This window comes from Clinocottus analis, unplaced genomic scaffold, assembly GCF_023055335.1.
Source record: "Clinocottus analis isolate CAN_PGR_092001 unplaced genomic scaffold, fCliAna1.0.p SCAF_13, whole genome shotgun sequence".
Classification (NCBI taxonomy): domain Eukaryota; kingdom Metazoa; phylum Chordata; class Actinopteri; order Perciformes; family Cottidae; genus Clinocottus; species Clinocottus analis.
Genome location: NW_027175854.1, coordinates 5,589,864 through 5,612,301, shown reverse-complemented (window position 1 = coordinate 5,612,301; position 22,438 = coordinate 5,589,864). Strand labels below are relative to the sequence as shown.

General features: G+C 39.9%; 1 protein-coding gene across 4 annotated transcripts; it reads right to left on the bottom strand.

Moving 5' to 3' along the window:
- Positions 1–21,363, bottom strand: hook3 (hook microtubule-tethering protein 3). 4 transcript variants are annotated; one of them, XM_068574022.1, is made up of 25 exons: positions 21,232–21,363; positions 16,179–16,264; positions 15,856–15,928; positions 15,618–15,668; positions 15,296–15,428; positions 15,108–15,175; positions 14,699–14,761; positions 14,111–14,194; positions 13,184–13,246; positions 11,571–11,734; positions 11,316–11,456; positions 10,999–11,086; positions 10,688–10,801; positions 10,397–10,507; positions 9,935–10,019; positions 9,739–9,808; positions 7,989–8,129; positions 7,564–7,651; positions 6,472–6,506; positions 6,241–6,323; positions 5,942–6,042; positions 5,725–5,829; positions 5,484–5,555; positions 4,869–5,005; positions 1–4,684 (listed from the first exon to the last, which is right to left on the bottom strand). In XM_068574022.1, the coding sequence occupies exons 1-25, from the start codon at positions 21,286–21,288 to the stop codon at positions 4,672–4,674; spliced, it is 2,226 nt and encodes a 741-aa protein (XP_068430123.1). In that variant the 5' UTR covers positions 21,289–21,363; the 3' UTR covers positions 1–4,671. The 4 variants fall into 4 exon arrangements, with proteins under 4 accessions (XP_068430123.1, XP_068430122.1, XP_068430124.1 ...); XM_068574021.1 differs by having other exon boundaries at positions 1–3,232; XM_068574023.1 differs by lacking the exon at positions 13,184–13,246 and having other exon boundaries at positions 1–3,232.
- Between the last annotated feature and the right edge of the window lie 1,075 nt (positions 21,364–22,438).

Genomic DNA, 22,438 nt, shown 5'->3' with positions numbered 1-22,438 from the left:
ACGGTTTTATACAAGCTTTATTTACAATGTAAGTTCCAAGTTTTGCAGTGTAGGAAGCACATTTTCATCAATAGGTCCTGATCGGACAGATGCTGAATGAAATCCATCTAACTTGACATAAGTTGTACGTTCTCATTCTCAAATAGCCAGACACCTCCTCTCGCGCTGCACACATTTAGTATGTACATAGTGTGTTTGTATACAAGCAATATAAAACTTGGCAAATGGAAGGTTATTTGCTACTTCAATATGTAAAGAAACGTTGTTCCAATGAGTAAAAAAATACAGCAAACATTGCAGGCGTAGTGACGCGACGCTGCCGGCGAACAGCCTCGTGCTGCTCGTCAGGCAGCACGAGCTTCGGCATGCAAGTAAAACACCACGTTATGACCGGGTTTTGAATACTGCAATCTTTCTCATTTTGTTCTCAAAAAAATTATTAGAAAATGATTTGGGGCCTTTGCATTAAACAGTAAATCAAAATGTCACCTTTCCTTCTTTATTCAGAAGTAAATTGTCACAAACTAGCTGGTTTTCTCAGGTTATTACTGTAATAATCTTTACCCATAGTATTTCATTATTTGCCAGTACACAGACACATAACGATAAATTACAGTGGCTGACTTGAATGGGGATAAAAGAGAACATCATATGCTTTCTCTCAGGGGTTATGAAAAAACAGAAACTGTTTCCCCAACATCCCTGATATGATTTTAAACAGGTCAACCCCAATGTGGATGTGTTCCATTATATACAGATTTCTTCCCAAACCAATGACTCATGAGGATGGACGGTTAAAAGAGTTCTGTGTAATATAACTTACAGCTGGATGTTAATGGCAAGTGGTTTCCAAAACACAGAATTGGACAGAAACAAGTAGCGAACTAGACAAAACATCACGCTTTTGCTTTGCAACTGAAATCATACGGAAACTACACACCCTGTCACCACCGCTCCCTCTGGGAAAACTAATTTATTTGATGGCTGAATGTAGAATCTAATTTGATCAAGTTAATCAAACATCTGAGCTCAAATAATTGTTGATGCAGTTACACATGCATGCTTAACATCTAATGAGCCGGATCCCAGACGTGGCCTCCGTCTTTGTTGCCGTCGCTAGAAACACTAATGATCATTTTGTAGGGTCACAGTAACCGTTCAGTGAATTAAAAGTGTACAAATGTGCTTTCTTTTGTTGATAAGAAAACATTCCGTTTCAAAAATGACTTGTTTTCTAAGAGACTCCTCTTCCTGAAAAGACTGGAGGTAAGTGGAACCTTCACAATGTTCTCTGTGTTTCTCTGACACTCCGATGACAGTTAGTAATAACCGTCATTTTCATTACATGGAGACAAACAGTATTTCCTCCTTTTGTTGCATAAGACAAGTATGTAACAGTATCGCGATCTCGTATGGAAACTTCACTCCATTGTAACAGTACAAGTGGTGATATAATAATACTACTGATATTTTAAAAAAAAAGAAAAAAAAAGAATGTAACACTGCTGTACAAGCGCCGAAAGAATAAATAAGCTATCAAGATAAAAATGCACGGCATGAATTAAACCAAGGTTACACAATAATACAGCTATAAGTAAAATAGGTCAAAGTACAGAGAAGAAAAGCCCTCATTAAGTATTACTTAATGTATGCATATGAGATTTAAAAGTATTGTTTTCAAATAACACAAAAAAACTGGTCTTTAAAAAGAAAGGTGGTATGTCTCGCCATCTTTAGTCATAAAAAGAGCGACCAGTCTGTTTTTTAAAATATATTTTAAACAAAGGCACTCCAATTGGAGGATTCACCCATGTATGCACTTATGCCTAAAATATGCATATATCTTTAGCTCCAGGTGTTTTTTTAAGTCTCTCACCCTAATTGTCCACATACCTATAATATGATCTGAAAATAAAATAAAACACTTATAAAAGAGATTAAAGAAAAGCTACACACAGTGTACAGTATGTCTTGCAGCAAGACCACATTTAGGTTTCTTATTTCTGATAGTGTCCTTTGTGTCTAATATAAGTTAAAAATTTCCAGTCAACGAATTGAATGCACTTTACATTAGCCTGCAAGAGCTAACGTACGCTTTCATTTGCTTATTTTTGTCAGGAAAATATTCTATTAGATTTGCATTCATGTTTGATGGTACAATGTATAAAACATTTCCACCGTTTTTAGAGGCTCTTGCTTTTTGGCTCAGTTCGACCAGTTTTGTGTTACTTAGACAAATAACAGACAACATAGTAGTCAACTACAACCACTGTATACATGTGCATTAAAGAAGATTTTATGGAGAGATTGATGCCATGAGGGCAGTAAATTCCATTGGAAAAAAAGTTATAAGTCGCCTTAATGAGGGCTTTATCCCATAAAAAAAAGAATATTTGTAACAATGTTATTCATTTTAAAACACTTATTTTGCCATCCTATGCAATCTGTCTAAACATGTGCAGGACATCACAGTAATGTCCTGCACGCTCTCCTTGTTGTACTGATTACTGCTTGAGGTAAAACCACTTCTAAGACGCCATCTAGCAACATGTTGAGGAGAGGCAGGGCAGAACCACACCTAGAAGTTTAAAGGGGAGCGCTTTTTGTTATGGAGACTGATTTGCAGGCTACACCTCTCAAATATTTATCTCCCATACATAGAGACAGATATGTGGAAATATGTTATTGAGGTATCCTGGAGGAGTCAAGTTACACATGACAGAAAAGGCATATTTGTAGATGGACTGCTTAATTGACAGACTAAGCTGCTATATCCTGCCCCTGTCCTTGGTGTTTGTAACATAAATTGAAGTGTAACAGACTTGATGCAGCGTGGAAGCACAAGCAGGCACGTCCACGAAGAGTGAGTGGAGGGAGGAGAGGTGGAGGGGAATGGAGAGGGTAACAAAGAGCAGGAGAACACGAGGAGCGAGGAGCTGGAAGGCCGGGAAAGGCGTTTAGTTTCTGGCCTCCTTGAGCTGGTCTTGGGGTTACGATGCATGCCACGGCAGAGGGTTGTTAGTTCTCATGCTGTTACTGGTGTGCTGGTTATTCGCAGACTCGAGTCAATGCAAAGTCATGCAAACAGTAGGCAGGCAGGTAGTTCATGCATCGTGCGCCTCAGTCTAGCCCTGCCCGCGGGGGAGGGAGGGCAGCGTAGGCCAAAGATACGCAGACCGCGCCACTGAAGGCGAGGCCAGGTCAGTGAAGTGCCAGTCATGCAGTGACATTGCTGTTGAGGGAGGAAAGAGAGAGACAACGGTCAGCCGGCGGGGTTTGTTAGCTTGAGATTCTACGCCTTGATCTAAACACATACACAAACAAATGAACGAACAGGGTCAATTCCAAGGCTTCTAAAATAAAAAGGAAGTCCATTGTGTTAATGATAGATTATTCGGGATGTGGCTTAAAAACAATGACAAGGTTAACAGAGTGGAAGAATAAATGGGTTGAAGAAAGGACAGGAACAGGCATACCTATTCAAGATTTGTTTAAAGTGACATGGGAAGCGCTGTGTACTTTTCAAAAACACCCTAAACAACCTTTCCACTACGATAGTAATCAATCGATTCCCAAGCGATATGGAACGGAGCTTCAATGAGTGACACCGTTTTAACACCTCCTCTTTGTTGACTCATTAGTAGAAAGAGCGATCTGCAAACCAAGACCCAATCCCACCATCTAAAACCATGTCACGACTATTCCTTTAACACATTCACGTCCGTGCATGTCCGTCGACCGAACACTGTGGCGCATGTTCTGAAATGTAACGCTATGGCACGTCAGGTGTCATCTGAGACAACCGGCTAAATGCTGGTGAACCTAAAACTATATGAACTGATGCATTTCCCAGTCTGCTTGACGATGGCTCCTTAAGAAAGATAATGAAAACCAGTCTACACAGTTATGTAGACACAATCTACCTCGCTGAGCATTGCAACTTCTGACGAAACTGCAACAGCTGAATCAGAAATGACCATTCACAATTATTGCTGCACTGTTATCAGCTGACAGTGACGTGTTTTTCTCCAAATTATGAAGTCCTATAAGAGATTATTAACCCCAAAAGCAAGATAATTGAACATTTACATGAAATGAGGCGACTATACATCTTCCTATGCATTTGTTGCTCAATATTGCCTCTAAATGTAAAAGATTACGGAAATTATAATGACACGGCAGAAGAGCAACTTATTTCCATTTGCAAAACAAAATTAAAAATGTTGAACACATGTAAATGAGAATTGCTGTCGCCTGCTGAAAGCTACATCATAAGAGTTAAAACCGATAAACGCAGGACAGAGAGTCTGTCGACGCCAGACGAGAAACACGATGAAGACAGAGATGTGCGTGAATACGGCATGAACGGGCAAAAGCGGTTCCATGAAACAGAAATAACAGGAACTTTGAATTCTTCTCTACCTCAGGGTCAAAATTACCTGCCTGACAACGGTTTGCCACAGAGCACAGGTTGAGGAAGGTCAGTGGTGGAGAGGGAGGAAGAGAGGATGCTTGGGGTCAGACCCTATGGAATATGCTGGGGTGTTTAAAGGGGTGGAGCCTGGCATCACAGCAGTCAGGGTTAGACAGGTCTCACAAATATGCTTTGTGAGTGGAAAAAAAGAAAATAAAAAAGTGGTGCGAGATTTTGGACAGCCTTGCCTGGCATCTCTACCTCATGGATCTGATCAAGAAGAAAAAAAAGAAAATCAATAGACGGAATATAGGAAAACAAGAACGTCCATTAGAAATGAATGCAAATAGTGTGCCTCAAAAAAAAAAAAAAGAAAGGCACATCTATTGTGGGTAAGTTTAGGGGATTTGTATGGTAGTTTGTCGCATTATTTGTTTGCCGTGCTGCCATCTACCTTGCGGTAGCTGGCTGGACGTGGCCTGGGTAGGAGCGGCGTGTGCTTGTGGCTTGTCTCTGGCGGGCCAAGAAGGACTGACCAGAACCGGTGTTGGCGAGTCTGTCTTCAGCCGCTTTCTTCTGCAGCGACATGCCCTGAGAATAAGATACAGAAGAAGTCTTATTTTTGCCCTCAATGGACTTCATCAGTAGAACAAGAGAGCGAGTACATGGAAAATCAAAAACCAGAGCTTATTCAGGAGCATGACACATAGTGGAGGTCACCAGAGACTCAGCGGCCATCAGAGTTGAGCCCAAACACAATATTAGTTCTCATCTAACAACTTGTGAACATTAACAGCAGCTGATCAAATGTTTAACGGAGGACATGTCATTTTCTTTTTACAACTATATATAGGCCTATGCTTCCCTCTGGTGGTTAAAAGGCGTTCTTGCATGACTTGTAAATAATGATGAATTTCATGCATATAAGAAAAAACACTCAAAGCATTCAAATTCACAGGTAAATACATGTGGCTGGAATGCTATGTTCAGGAAAAGGAATAATTGACCACAAATCATTTCTGGAGAAACAGGACACTAGTCCACGAGTCACTGTTCAGGTCTTTCTTACCATATTGTACCAGGCAGACACGATCAGTTTCTCCTCGTAATCTCTCTGGGTTTTTGTCTTGTCCATCTCTTTCTGTTTGGAGAAAACATAAAAAAACACACAAAAACTGCTCAATGCCGGTTCTTTTTTTATTAAACATGCATCCTTCTCCAGTTCCTGCTCATCTCTAAGGTGACTGGTTAATAAGCTGCAGAGTCCACCGCTTTCCTTACCGGATCATCCAACTCTCATACGTTATTACCTCCAATGAGTGCAACATCCTGTCCTTCTCCTGCAGCTGGTTCTTAAGGGCCTGGACTTCGGGACCTGAACCCTGGTTCTGCTTGGGGTCTAGGGTCCGGATCACCTGGAGCCAACATATTCAATCGCATCACATACACTTTCTAGTTGACCTGCAGCAAGCGATCACTGGTTACAATGCAACCTGCAAAAAAGAGTTCAGCTATAAATAAACTCACACTCTTGGCTTTTTCCAGGTATTTCTTATATCTCTCCTCCATCTGCTTCATGTCTTCATCTTTCTTCTTCAAGGCGTCTTCAAGCTCCTCCACTCGTTGGGCTGAGAGGAAACAACATAAAAGTGATTTTGTTGAACTTATTTGGCCTTTGCGATGAGTATGCATTGAAAAAAAAAGAAGACGTCTCAGTGTTTCTGTAGCACATGTCACACATTAAATTTAAAAATGAAAAGAACGGTTAAAAGAGGAGAGGTCATCAGGCTTCAACTGCATTTCACACATTGAGAATTCAAACTCACAGCTGGTGTTGTATTTGGGCTCCATTTCGTCGATGAGGGCGTTCTTCTTCAGTAACTCGTTGTTCAACTCTCGTAATTTCTCCCTGATGAAGAGCACAAAAGCATGTACAAAATGTTTTTTCAGACCTAGTTTTGTGGAATATTTCATATTTAGCATCCCAGGACTAAATGAAAAGAACATTTTAAATCAAGTTGTTTGTATGTCAGCATGTCTGGGTTTGTAAAACTTACATGTGCTCCTCATATTTCTTCTTCAGGATGGAAGACTGGATACAAGGAAGAGAACATCAAGAATATGTTTTAAAACAATATATTCCAAACTACAAAACCCACAGATACAACTTATAATACAAGATAAAAAAGACTTGAAACATTCAAAGAGTCTTTTGTGTTGGATGAATGCAAAAGGACCAAAAGGCACCACAATATAACAAAACCTTGCACACTTCCCTTTTCATCCACCAGAGGGAAGAGGAGATCATAACATGTTTGGGTAATGTTATCATGTGGTATCAAACGTTTATATTCTTACATTTAAAAATCATTTTAGGAAAGAGGAAACTTGGGTTTCTAGAGAGGAGAAAAATCTACACAGAGAAGAAACCAAATAACTAATTACAGATACCTTTCCTCCATTTCTAACAGGAAAACGAGATCTGCAGGATCTCCAAACCTAGCTGGGAAACTAACTACTACTTTAGTGCAGCAACTTAGTGAAATAAATGCATGAAGTGATTTTATTTGCAAAGTGTATACAGTATGTATACCAACACAACATTAGAGCCTCATTATGTGAAAATGTGTCACATTGTGAGTTGTTACCCATTCGTTTCACAAAGTCAAAAAGCTAACATCTTGAGAGAACTGAATGGTCTATGAGAGGGAACTGGTCAGGAATCACAAAGTTATACTTACTATAGTCTGTGAGTGGAAGCATTATTTGAAAAGAAAATAATGAGAATATTTCACTGAGAGGCAATAATCGAGATAATCTGTCAACTTTCTTGCCTGGCTACATTTGAAAAAAAGAAATGCTTGTTTTTATAAACTCTATCTAAAAATAACAAAAGTATGTGTTCTGTTTAGTTTTTATCAAAAAGACAGATGGTTAATTATGTTAACGGCACTCCTTTGGCCTTTTCCCTTTTTAAATGTGACTTTTTAAAATAAAAATGTAAAGCTGTGAGCCTTCAGGAGGAGCGCTGGACTGCAGTCTTGTTGAACATTTTTGTTTAAGTGTGTTTTGATGGTAATCTTTGCTTGTTGTCAACATTCCAACAGGTATCAGAGTTACGTCTCCAGAACAAACACGTCATTACTTACATCATCTGCTTTGGAGCCCTGTTCTTGAAGATTCTTATGTAGCTCCTCCACCTGACCCTGCTCCTCCATCAGGCGCTGATTGATTAACCTGGATAAATAACAAAACACAAAACACCAAATTTGACAAGAACGTTTTGACAGCAATGAGCAGGGAGGCAGGCTGCTGACTAAAGGGTCGCTCTCGGAAAATTCCAGTATCGACAAAGAAAATGTCACGGGGGACATACAATACAATACATGAATAAATAAAACCAACACAGGCAGCCCATGCTGAAAGTGTGGCTCTCAAAACTATACAAACACAACAAAAGATACTAAGCAGGGCAAAGAACAATTTAATTGTGTTTTTTTAGGCAAATATAAAACATAATTCAGCCTCCAGTTTGTTTGCTTTTGCCCCGAAGGCTCCTAGGCTCTCTGCTGACCTGTTTTCTGTCTCCAGTTCATTCTTTCTTCTGTTGGCATCCTCCAGGAGACTCTGCAGCAGTGCAATCTTCTCATTGTCCGATCCCTCCTGGGCTAGCTTCAGCATCTTGTTCTCGTGCTGAAGACGAATCAGATGTTCTCTGGAACAACACATTGGACAGAAGCAAGTATTAATTTCAAACAACATTGCTCAAACATAGTTGAAACGACCACTTACACCTGTCACAACCCATAATGAATATTTACCTCAATATCATTTAAATCAAATATTATACCATCATGGCTAAAGATAAACGAAGGACCACCGGTGAGAACAAACACATTTCAGCATGCGTTGTTCTCTGTAGTTACTATTTGGCACCAACTGTGCAGCATTAGTAAAAATAACGTGCGAAATTATAATTTTATTAGCAATTGGGAAACTCAACATACACATGTCATGCAAACAGATGCAATCCCATCTGCTGGTTCGGTCTAGTCGTTAATACTAAAATATTTAGAGCAACGACTGTATTGTGGCTGTAATATTACAAGTGGTGGGCTGTCAGACTGACCGACAATGAACCCTTAAAATTATAAATATACTGTATATACTTTGAGATGCCCACTAGCTCTGTTCCCCCAACTGATTTGACTGATGTCAAACTTTGTACTCAGTTAATACAAAACTGTAAATGAGGAAAGACGGGCAAAGATACTTTAGATACTTTCCACCTAACAGATAGAAGCCAGGAGACAGACGGTGCTCAACATTATCAAAAGACAGATCCTAGACATAACATATCTTGTTTTTAGGGTGTGGCTGCTGACTCCTTTCCAACTGGCAGACTGACTAAATGTTTCCAGATGGACTAACAAATGCTGGCTCGCAAAAGGTCGAGTCAGGGAAGGCAAAAGAAGACTTAAGAAGAGGTTTTGATACAGCTCCTTGGGAAAATATTACAGTGGCCTGACTGGAATTCTATTGGTCGAGGTTTCAAGGAAACTGAAGGGCAGGAATCAACCCCAGACGCTGCTCATGAAAGCAACAGGTTGAATGTGTCTAAAAAAGGCACAGCCTGGTTCAGTATTCACACTCACTGTTGGATGCTGAACCGACAATCACAAGCAAGTATGAATCATCAATTTTGTATTTCAACCACAGTTATTCTCTTTAGATATCTCACATGAAACACTGCTGTTGCAACATTTAACTTCCGAAAACTTGCAGGATATGACATCACCTCAGGCCACAACAGTTTTTATTTTACTTCACCTCCAGAGGGTAATAATTAGTCTGGACTGGGTGTTTCTTCCATTAGAAGCTTTTTAGAGGATTTCAAAGTGAACCATATTTATTTTGGTTCACAAAAAAATCCAGGCACAGTATGGTGCCAGCAGAAAACCCAGCCCTCTTGGAAAGCAGCAGTCAGGCTGATGCAACTCACACCCAAGTATTATATAAGTCACTTCAGAGACGGTTCTTTTAAAGCAGCAGAGAGCAAAAGGAAGCCGACCAGAAACCATCTGGCTACAGATTGAATAATAGCAACACACACACACGCACACTCGAGGGCTCTCCGCATTGCAAAGCATCTCTCAAATCTTATCTTCCATCTTCTGATGTGTGTCTAGCACGCAAGTTGCAACATTGGCTGCAATAAACAGTGTCCAAAACCTCACAAAAGCAAATACAAATACTTTACTATTTACATATACTCTATTTCAAATTACTCCAGAGATTTAAACCGTGGGGTTCAAACGGCATACCGGATCTCTGGGGTGGTGATCTCAGCAGCCAGGGAGTCAGAGCCGTCGTTGCTGACCATCGGGAACAAGCCTATAACAAACAGATGGTACTGTGAATACAGGGTGAAACCAGCTTGACCAAGTAGATTATATTTTGCTGAAGAAAGGACGAGCGCAGCTATTAGTATTTAGCCGCTCTTGATATTTTTGATTTTACCTGATGTGAGCTGTCCCTCCTGGGCTTGTACACAATGTAGCTCTTCAATGGTCTCCTTCAGAGAGTCTCTCTCCGTACGCATACGCTACAGAGGGAGAAAAGTGTGTGAAGGAGTTATATTGAAAATATGATGAGAAATAGTGCAGGGTTTGCAATGAATGTCTCCATGTGCCAAAAATAATTACTCTGTCAATCAAGTAGAGACAGTGCACACTTTGGTAAATTTTTAAACTGCAGTATTTGAAAGTTATGCACAACCTTTGGTCTTAACTTATTCCTACTTGTAGAACAAAATGTTTCATTTACAAATTTAGGCAGACTGATTCCATTTATGAAATACGACCGAGAAAATGTAGGGTGGGATATCTCTGAATATTTTATATTCATCTTTTTGCAGAGTATAAACAATACTGATAAATAAACAGTACCACTTCTAGTATTAGTAAAATGAATTGTACGTACATCTTTTTCTTTTTGGAGGGAGTCCACTTTCTCTTTGACGCGTTTGTATTCAAACTCCATCTTGTCGGCCTTTTTAGATTCTTCTGACAGCCTGTTCTGAAGTTCAACTACCTGTGCAGAGAAAGGGCAGATAAGGGAAATACATTATATCTTAAAATATACAAATATATATATATATATATTTGTGTGAGTATTAAACAATAACAGATTTACTTGGGGTACCTCGGCAAGCCACAGGCCATGTAGATAATGATCATTCTCAGTGAGTCAACATGACTATTGGATGCTTACCTGTCTCTTGTAGGTCTCCAGCTGGCCCTTGGTTGCATTCGCCTTTCGTAGCTCTTCTTCCAAACTGACAGTGCTCTGCATCAACAACGTGTTCTTCTCCTCCAAAAGCTTATTCTGGGAAAAAAAACGACAGACATGTCAACTTTATTCGTTGGTAATTTGGAAATTCAAATATTGCAATTTGTTAGAATAACACCAAAAAAAGATACTGATTGAAACTATACACTGAGTGATAATTTGTCAGAAGATTTGTTAGAGCTCATGGCAAAATGAAGGCATTAAGTTATTGCTACCGTCTGTCATCTGGGTACCTGTCTCCTGAGAAGTCCCATGTCCTCCAGTTTCTTCTTGTAATGTTCCACTGTGCCCTCCAGCTTTGACACTTTGTCTGACGAATGCCTGAAGAGGAAACAACCGGCACTTTACATTAGTGATGTTAAATTTAGAAAGAAGGAAAGAAGTCTGAAACAACAGGAAAGTGGTTCAGTAAAACATTATTTGTCTTGCTTCCTCTCCTTTGTTTGACTCATTTTATTTCCATTTGGCATTTGGAATCTCTTGAGTTTGGTTTGCTTTATTCCAGTAATCTCAGTGTGTTGAGAGCCAAGATTTCGCACCCCCTTCTTACCTGAGGACATCCATCTCGTCCTTGAGCGACTGTGCTTCATCAGCCAGAGACGCAAGCTCTTCATTCTGTGACTTTACATCCACAAGCTCTTTATCGAGCTCTTCACAACGGATCCGGTAGTCATCTTTTGATGCCTCCAACCTAAACAGAATTAGCAGTAATCATCTTTAAAAATCAGGTTTTGACATCAGCATCAGTCAATTCAAATCTCACTTTTTATTTGACAAAATGTCTCTTCTTCTATCAACTACACACCTGAAAGTTTCTTCCTGTAGTTGCTCCAGTTGCGTCTGCAGCTGCAGGTGTCTACGTCCTGCAGGGCTGTTTATATCCTCTATGGAGTCAGACTGGTTAAGTCTCTCCATCAGGACCTGGTTTTCTGCAAGGAGACTGCTCTTCTCCTCTTGCAGGGCTGCCACCTGTGGAAGGGATGCGAGGAGGGCAAAGAATAGGTATGCAAAAAGAGAACCAGAAAGGGCAGCAAGATATGTGCCCAGCAGTGAGAGAAAGGGATTTGGAGAAAAGGAAATAGAAAAAAAAAGAAGGAAGCGCAATAAAAAAGGGTGGTGTGGAGGAGAGAGAGAGAGAAGGGAACACAGGTGTTGTAGAGAATGATAGAGGGATGGAATGTTGAAGATGGCGAGAGAAGAGAAGCAGAGAAGGAAAATAAGTTAGTTCGTCAAAATGTATCTCTCAAACTACTTGACTTCTTGACAGCATTCAATCCATTAGGTCATCATACTGCAGCACCGCTTCCGGTAATAAAGCAAGCACACATCAAAAAAACACTCCAACGGGGCAAACCAACAAACTCCAACATAGCAAAGAGGGCTACATATGGTTTGATGTTGCCTTCTCAATATGATAGAGAGGGAATCAAACTCCACACAAAGCAAAGCAGAAGCAGATTCCTGGTTGTAAATGTGTCACTAATGATAGTAATTCATTACTACGCCTGTTGCATCTCAAAACAAAATAACTGGTCTTTATATGTTTGTTAAGAGGAGATAGAAACATATTTGTAAGATGAATAAGGAGGATTATTTTCAAATTGTCTAATTACCTGGCCTGAAAGGATTAAACAATTACCACATATCTAAATTTCTCAACCCTGTATAAATAAGTCAGGATCAAGTCAATAGGCAATATGTATTGGGACTTTAAAAGGAAAGCCATCACGCTTAATGTGCTCCACGTGTAAAATATATTCCATTTACGTGTCGGTAACACTTTTGTTAAAGTCGTCCTGGAGAACTTGCAAAAGTGTTACAAAAAAATGCTCCCACTGCAACAAGTATAGATCCCATAAGAGCTTTGATCAGAAAAACAGGAAACGTTTCTAAAAACATACGTAGTTGAGTTACAGGTATTGAGTTACAGTACGAGCAATGTTGCTGCTGACCAAAGTCCTTTTTTTATTTTGATAAAAAGGTTGTTGGTGTGCACTTTTTCCATTCAGGAAAAAATGGTTACATCACACAATAATACTACACAGTATGTGTGATATTTTACATATATTTAACAGTTTGGCCAAGAGAAGACTCCTTCCTGGGATTCCCCCTTACTGCTATTGCTGTGGGAGAGCAATGAAACACACAAGGGTAAAAAGGCAAAGGATAATTAGGGAAAGGGTGACAACTGACACACCCACACCAGACTTCAGTTGTGGCTGGCGTGCCCCATGAGGACCATGTGTATACGTGTGCACAAACACGCATGCACAGATAATTAGTGCAAGGGGGAGCTGGATTCCAAAGGGGATGCTGGTGCAAGCAGACTGAAAGAAACCCCAGGACTATTAGACACACCACACACATCATGGAGATGGAAAAAAAAAGCGACAGAAAGAAAAGAAAGTTTGGATTTACCCTCTCTTCTAGCTCATTAAAGTCTAACCTCAGTCTATCACGCTCCTCCTGGACACGGAGGGCCTTTAAAGCAAGGCACACAGTGATGCAATAGTCAGGAAATAAGAGGAAACCGATTTAAGACAGGAGAGCAGGTAACCCTTTAAATCACAGCTCCATTTCATCTGCAATAGTTGTGTCTTCAGTAAGTAAATGTAAATAAATATGTTCATTGTGATAATTTGCTTTGAAAATAGATACACAAAGTGTGTTAATTATTTTGTCACTGTTACTTGCTAAATCAAACAATCTGATCAGGAAATTTTGAAGTACGTATAGGAAAGTCCAGTCAGATGTTTTACAGTGAAATTATGCAAAAAAAGGAGCTGCTTTTAAAGTGTAAACAAAAACTATCTGTAAAAAGTACGACACAATCACTAAGATAGTTAAAAGAGTTACAAAATAAGGCAACAAAAATGAATTAAAGTGAGTTATTTGAATAAATATGTTCCAGCAAATTATACAGTTACTGTACATAAGTGCTCACGCAGCTTTTCAGTTTCAAATTGCATCATTATTGCACAATTATAATTGCTTGAGGCTAATGAGCAATGCTTGACATGCAACAGCTATCTTAACCACACCTAACAATACTAATATGGTTCACACTTTGGTCGTTATATGAAGACATCGACTGAATAGTCCTCTCATAATAAGGGCAGCTTCGAACAATGTAATCCAATATTATTAATGTCAATTATTCACACATTATTAACACCTTTTAATAGTGTGCTATTGTGATAACTAACTGACCTATACAACCTCGCCAGGCCCACTTCGGCCATTCGGCCTCGGGATTGGAGTTCCTGAACACTGTGCTATGATGAGCTCTAAAACCAGCAGTCGACCAGCCTAAATCATTGGGGATTGAAAGTGCAGAAAACCAACCTGCATGTCAAGCTCACGACACCTCTGGCCAATCTCTTCCTTGGTAGACAAAGCATCATTCAGCTCCTCCGCAGTCTTCTTCAGCTGAGAAACCAAAGAAAAAAGAATAAAAACCTGGCAGATATTGTTTAATTTCCACACAATTTAGTTTACTCAGCTGAGTCTAAAGAAACAAACATGTATAACCTCAAGGAGATGTTGGATCAAGGACAAAACAAATACATTTACCACAAATAACAATGAGAGATGTTTTTATGAGGTAGTTTGTACACATCAATGATTGCTCAATAGCACAGAGCTTCTGCTGACTTTTTTTTAAACATCCAGCTGTTTCACAGGTCTGTGGTCAAAAAGGAGGCGGGTGTAACATTGGCTGAGGAAGAGATCTGGGTCAAGTTTTATTGTAACTTTGTGTGTAACGTCTGTGTGCGAGTTCAAAGACTTTGATGTGTGAATGTTCAATCGTTTACCTTTAAATATAAGTCGATTCAATACAAACCAGGTACCTTCAAACTTGAAATATGTCTCATCTGAGAGCATTTTGATGGCTATAAAAAACACCACAGTGAGGTTTTATCGTCTCCATACCTGTCTGTCTAGGTCCACATATGAGTCACCTCCTCCCATCACTGGAGTCTCTTTACTCATTAGCTGCAGAAACAAACAAAAATAGGTTCAGGGTTGAAAGAAGATTCAAGATTCAAGATATTTTTATTATAATATGCACAGATAACAGACAGTTACTCCGTACAATGAAAAGCTTATTTTGTTAGGTCCTCCTTACACACATAATTACACTAATTTAAGGTAAAAAGAAGAAGATTCCAATAAGAATTAAGAACACAAAAACACATTAACATAAATGCTAATAGTCTCAGAAAATATGCAAAATAAGGCAGCATTGCACAATTGACGGCCACAGGAGCACCATCAGCCGTCCCAATCCCACCTTTTTCTCATCGTTTATCAATTGTTATTAAAAAGGATGATCGTTCACCTCTTGGATGGCCGTCATGACAACATGCTGCACCGACTCCTCCATCATCATTATGGTCTGGATGTATTCTGGAGAAATACACAAAATAATGTGTGGGGAAAATTCAAGCCTCCGAGTCATTTGGTGATGCACATTGTTTTGAAACCGTTTTCGCACACATGTTCCCGAACAGAGCACGGGATGTGTACCTTGTTTCTGTTCACAGTTGACAGCACAGCCCAGTATAAGTTGAAGCATCCTCCCAAGTTCTGCTGCGTCAGAGTGCTCCCCAATAAGGTTGATGTCGGGCAGTGTGAAGTCGTTAATGTGCTGACCGAGGATCTAGACGAGCACAAAAGGCATTTTAAAAATCAAAATATAAAAACTGGATGTTCGTGGTCTGTGTTGTGCTAAAGGGGTTAAGGGTAGTGTTTGCAGTCTCGACTTTTCTCTACTCGCAACACGTCAGCTTCTGTAAATTGGATGCTGGGTACTGATGAAATCTAAATGAAGACAGTAGATTCTTCTTACCTCCTGGTTATAGTCGAGGACACCCTTCATCACTTTCTTGAGATTGCTGATCTAAAACAAGAAAGAACTTATGTCGCGGTATTCCTTGAATAGAAATATTACTGATATACCTATACAGTACCAACAAATAATGATGGCTTTCTGGATAAACAGACTATTAATTTAAACTTGTCATCTGCTAATAGGGAGAAAAAAAATGAACAAAAGATGAAACACACACACACTAAAGTATTCTTACCTTCAACCTCCAGTTGTCCCCAACCTCTGGTTTGACTCTACTGATCCAAGCGTCATTGAAATACACTAAATCTCTAGAAGATGCAGATGGAAAAGAAATTAGGGCTTAACTTAATGAGGAAAAGGCTGACAGTCCTACTGAATTGTTCAATGTTTACCTATTAGTGAAAATTATCTTTACAGTACATCCTGGTATATTTTCTTATAACATATGACTCTGCTCAGGAATAACACAACCTGCCACCAACAGTGTAAAACACCGTAAAAAGAGAGGTCTTCTTAGAAAGATGCATTTTCTTCGACACCTTGAAGATGAAAACTTACATTTTCTGCAGAGCTTGAGCCATGACAATACCGCTTGTCAGGTCTTCTACCGTCTTGCATGGAGCCTCCACTCCAAATGTCTGAATCTAAACAAACAGACAGACACCTGTTGAGTGCTGACAGCAGAAAACGATGCAGTCAAGTGCACCGGGAGTAAAATGTCAACAAACATTTCACTTGAGGAAGCAAGTTAGGAAAATGGTATTTTGATGGTATTTTTCCACAGTAGCACCCTGAAGGCCTGACACCAGTCACAAGTGTGCAGCTCACAAATACTGCCTCCACTCAATCTTCCTCTACTTTGTGTATCCTTCTTGCTTAGTTTCTCTTTCATCAACTCTATCTCTCTTTTTTCCAGATCCTTTTTTTCCCCTCACTTGGCAAAGTCATTGTTCCCTTTCCTTCCTTTATATCCTTCTTCATCACTTTTCCAGCAGGCTCAAAGTCTGTTTTGCCCAGACACAAGAGAATATTTGTTTCTGTCCACATGCCAAAGGAGAGGGAAATTGAGAGCAGGAATGTTGGAATTCTGACAGAAAGAAAATGACGAGGTTCAAATTCCGCCTGCACGTCTCGTTCCATTGGGCTCACGTTTCATTACGTGGCTCGTCGTGCAACGCTCAAGCCCTGAGTCACAGATTTATCAAGAGCAGAGGGCGACAAACAAGACATCAGCAAATTGCCTGCGAGACCGCCTAGCAACACAAGTTGAATCACCTGCTGACCGGCTTCACATGAAAAGACATGAAGTGAGCAGAGCACTTTCAGTGAGCCTCCCACTGGACGTTAATGCATTCTGATATATTTTCATCTGTCATTGTGTTTGACATTTAATTCATTAAGATTTCTTTTTAAATATTGTATTGTGCAAGTGTTGGCAATCATATGCCATTTGCTTGGTGTCGTCTTCCCTAATATTAAGATACTGGCTGTAGAACATTTCTTAAAATAAAGATGATGTCAGAAGAACATCTCCAATTACTGTGTGGCTGTAATGTGAGTATCTGTTTTAAACTGATTGTAAATGGACAAGTGAATTCACTGTGCTGTATTTTTTCTTTTGTTATTCCTACAATCAATCCATAGGTCTAACACATGAAGCAACACTTCTCAGAGCCCAATAATATCCCTTATTAGCAGAGACAGAGGTCAGTAAACAAGAAGACATTTGACACTGTAAATAATCAAAGACACACGTCAAATGGCACGAGGTAAACATGACACTCAAAACAACACACTAATCATTTCATACATTCAAACAACTTAAATGTTTTTTTTTAATGTTCCTAAAATGCTTTAGACTGCTTTTTTAATTTTGATTCACAGTTGGACATGAAGTGAACCTCTGCATGAGATCGACTTATAGGAACCTCCACTCAAAGTTGTACTACATTGCTCCTGATTGACTGTATGTATGAAAGCTTTCAAATGACTGACTTTTCAACCAGATGACCCCCTCGAGCATCTATATTATTATTCCTATTTTCACTAACTAGCTATCACTTTTTTTCCCCAGTAGCCAAGCACTAATAAGATAGCTTCTCTGTGTAGTAGTAGAGAGGTTGCAGCTAAAGCCAACCTCCGGCCCATAGCCAACACAAAACAATCACCCCGATTAAATAACATGGGTTACCAGTGAGACTGAGAAAACCTGACCCACTCCAATTACCCTGCCACATTGAAACTGCAACCTTAAATGTATACGACAAGTCTACACCATTCCTGTAAAACTAAATTGTCTCATAGAGTGGGTCACATGCTGACTTCCTGAGTTTAGCTGACACCACAATACTGAAAAGTGAGATTTTATTAAATATTAGAATACATGGAGTAGTGATAAAATTGTTGGTAATCAAAAATATTGATTTCAAATTGGTTTCAGACCAGTGAAAACGCTGTATTACAAACAAGTAAACAGCACTACATAAGACAGAAATATACATTAGACTGGGTGGGTCACTGTCACAAGACAGATGACAGGCTAACACTATATAATTAAATCAAACAATGTATGTGTTAAGGTCCAACACATCCAGATCTGTTGCATTTTGTAGACCGACTGACCAACGTACTTTGACGGGGCTCTATTTTTACACCCTAAACTATTGTTCCCAGGCAGAAATAGGTTCTCATTGCCACAGCTCCAAATGCTCGACTGCATGTCAGGTCAACAAACCTGTGGTATACATACCACTGGATTACAAAGCTTTTTAACAGAATGTATGCTCATGTGATGCCTCTTGAAAAGCCACAGTGGAGTAGTGCTGGTGAGTTCTTTTATGCTGCATGGGACATTGTGCAGGCACTGGCCACCTGTGAAAGGAGACCCCTTTTGCCAGCTGTTTCAATTACTGTATTGCCTTGAATGCTAATCAGGATTCCTTATTTGTGATATTTTAGTGATAAGTAAACATTGTAGCATCAGTGATATGTAAATAGTGCTAAAGTCAAAGTCAGAACTAAACAATACTGCATGTGCGTTTACTCCTGTGTTTGTGCACACCAGGCATGTTTTAGACACACATTTTACAAATTTGGGATTCCAGGAATTGAGGGTGTACACTGAACACTTTATAAAGTATAAGAAAAACAAACTACAAAGATTGGTGTTCAGTTACTGAAATAATGCTTTTTTTGTAAGTCACATTTGCATTATTATTAGTTAATTACTACTACTTAATAGTTTCCTTTAAAGTTCGTAGCAATAACCATCTGAACCAGTAGCTGTTCACTGAAACAGCACAACCCAGGTCAAGCAGCATATGCCACGTACCATATTGCACTATTTTATCTGCACAGCGTCTTAAGGTCCTCCTAATGCCCAATCTTTGTGTGAGAGCTGCAATGTGATAATTGAAAACCAATTAATCTGGATACAAAGCAGCATGTGATCTGAGGGATTTTGAGGTTCTGGTTCAACAAGATTTGCTCATGTTCCCCGATTACATTCAGTCTGCTTTGATCGCATCATCCGTATCAATCTGCTTAAAGGGTAAATAAAAGAGCGTCATTGAGTTTAACTGAAAGAAGTTCATGTCTGACAGTGTACAAGACCTAAAACGAGTCACATGCACAATAACTCACGGTATGACAACCATTTTGTGGTAGCACACAAAAGCGTGCTACCACAAAACGGGCTGTGAAACAGAAAATAAACATCAAAAATGTAGCGTAAAATGGATTTATTATCTATTACAAAAGAGTATGTTTTCATTTTTGAAAAAACAGACCCAAGAAATACAAAATAATAAGAATAAAAGCGTTAAAAAAATTGGCTTAACTACAATATTGACATACAAAACAGGGCGGACTGATATCAAAAAAAGGAAGCCCACGCCTAAGAGTTTGCGGAAACAGTTGGAAAGGAGACAATCTATCTGTGGAAAACACACATGTCACACGAATAGTACAAATGATGAAGCAAATACTCTTCCCTCTAAAGCATATTATATATGATCAAAACAGCCAAGACAATAAAATGCAAGCAATGCACCTAGTTGCTTTGGTGATGTGTGATCCAGTGCATACTCTGTGCAATGCACAAGTGAGCCATACACATCAGACAAGATTCTTTCCAAGAAATTGCATTTGGTTATATCATTAAAGGGCACATTTGTGAGAAATGCATGAATACAGTTGTCAATTAATTATTATTACACCTCGTGAAAATACATATTTTAGCATGTGTATGTAACTGAAATTGTGAGATATTAATGCAGCTAGGGCCACCCTGAGAACTTGAAATCATAAATGTTCCATCCCAAATATACTATTTCGTCATTACTTTGGCATTCAAACCAAATGAACTACAATCATATAATTACATTGACTTAATACTGAGGCTTCTGCTATGGCGTAAGAGGTACCGCCTCATGCGCTTTTATAAAAGTCGGTCATACTCAGTGCTGTGACTTCACAGTTAACAGGTATGTGGGGAATGCTTGACAGCCACATCATTATAGGAGCATGAAGAAAGGCAACTCTGAGTTGCTGTACCTAAGACAAGCTGTGACAACAAGAGGATGAGGAGTCAGTGATGAATGCACATGTCACATTACACAAACACACAAGTTTGAAAGGCCCTTTCCCTCAATTTCACTACAGAGAACTTACAAATTGATTTCAAGTGTGATTGTGTGACATGGAACTGACCACTTGACTATGCAGGAGTACAAGCAAGTTGTACTGAGCTCAAATTAAAAACAAATCTTTGTCAGCATGCACTACTGACATTGAAGCCAGTAGATGGTGTAAACATGGAAGCACCTATATGCACAGTTTCCAGCCGATGATGTCAGCCGATCCATTCATAATTCTGTGCACAACATAAGCGTCATACATGAGTAGTCAGTGACAGTATATTGTTTTGTCCTTGTCTAAAAGTCTACATTTCAGTTTAGAGATTATAGACTTTGTTTTTGTCAACAATGCAAACATGCTACAATCCGTGTCATGTGATCCTACAATCTGATGCCCCTTTTCCACATCCGTTTTCAGGTTTTAACTAGAACTATTTAGAGTCCCGTTAGAAATCTGAGCCTGTCTTTGACGTTTATGATCAAGAGGAATGAGGGCGAGGGAGCTCGGACTCGATGCGTGGGTCAACAATGGCAGGAATGTCAGACTAAAAAGCAGACACCGAGCTGAAACGTTGTATCCTCAACACAGAGGAGAGGGGAAAAGACTTCACTAAGAAAGCGATGGACCACAACAAGGCCAGCGTTTCTGCCGCTAGATCCCGCCGTCACAACACACGACATTGCAAAGTTGAGCTAGCTAAATACCTGACAGCACAAGTCTAGAACCAGTGTTATGTTCACGGCCGGGGGAAAGCTTTGCTGGAAGCTAGCAAGCGACACATCAGCAGCTAAAGCAGCAAACAGCTGGCCTGTGTACGTAACCAACGTGAGCCTGCTAACGTTACACCCCGCTAGCCCGTCGAGCTAGACGTATAGCTCCGGATGCTAGCTAGCGTCGCCCCGGCGCCAGAGAACTGTCTGTCAGTGAAAAATAAAAATAAAAAAAATAAAAAACTTCACATTTTATGACCTACCCATGTCAAGAGGCTTTCACAGAGTTCCACTCTATCCAAGGACCCCGAGGTAGTCATCTTTACCTGACGTAAACCGACAGAGCCTGAAGTTAACAGTCGGCTTCATGTAACGTTACTCCCGATGTTTCTCAGTCACGTCTGCCAATAGTCGGGTTCGCTGCTTCGCGAGCCCGGCGTCTGCCGGGGGCGGGCTGGGTGGGCGGAGTCTGCAGTGCATTGTAAAAGAAAAAGAAAGAAAACACACTATTCTCCATCGTTTGAAATGTTACTTTGGGACAGGAGTAGCAATGGCATGAAGCTTGGTGACACAAATATGAAGCTGGGCGTTGAAGTTGCATTTACAGTCACGTTCAAAAGCTAGACACAGGAGGTTTGCTTGCAGGACTGGATGAACTTGCAGAAAGGAGCTGCAGGCTAAAGTTTTGGTAAAAATGTGGAAATTAGCTCTGGTCCGGGTTCGGTTCATTGTGCTTTACTGGTGCATTGCCAAATACATTTGTAATTGATTATGTATACAGTATTTCTCCTGCAGACCACATTGGTCCAAGGCCCTGTAGGTAATCCAGCCTTGCTTGCCACAGAAGCAGAGAAAGAAAATACATTCTGTGGGTGCAACACTGGTAGTGTCAGGTAATGGTTCCCAATCTGGATATCTAATTATGGGTTGTGAGATGATTACTAACACAGGAAAGCAAGAAAACATTGACCAAACCAACAAATTGCATTTGTCTAATTCCTGTTTTTCTTCTTCTTGTGAATTGTGGGATCATTTTAACTCTTCAGGTTTTAAAATATGTAATATCAGCTAAAACGGAAGTGGCCTATGTTATTAATAGCTGTCTCGTCCTCGCCCCCCCCCCCCCCCCCATTGAAGCGTCCGACTTAAGTTTGGTCAAGTGCACAGCTGACTCCCTTCTGAAGAAAGATTGGGGATTGTGCTCAGCGACCAGTCTGTGTAAAATGTCTAAACTACACCATCATATGAGACCACCAAACTTAATAAATTGTGAATGTCATGGCAAAGTATCCCGACGGACAGCTCGTTATGGAATCCATCAACGAGGACCATGATATTGTTTCATAGTCTGTCACTTTGGAGCATTTTACACGGAAAACCCTTCAACTTGAGGGAGGCGAAGAATGTGATAGTTTCTTGTGGAGGTGTCATTTTTATGATGTTTTTGGGTGGAGAAATTCTGATGCTGAT

Bases quoted from the DNA above. Each gene is read 5' to 3' on its own strand.
- hook3 (XM_068574021.1), bottom strand. From the start codon at position 21,288: ATGACTACCTCGGGGTCCTTGGATAGAGTGGAACTCTGTGAAAGCCTC. The intron at 10,508-10,687 runs GTAAGCATCCAA...TTCTCTGCACAG, and splicing joins TGGAGACCTACAAGAGACAG to GTAGTTGAACTTCAGAACAG. The intron at 6,324-6,471 runs GTAAGTTTTACA...GCTCTTCATCAG, and splicing joins AAGAAATATGAGGAGCACAT to GGAGAAATTACGAGAGTTGA.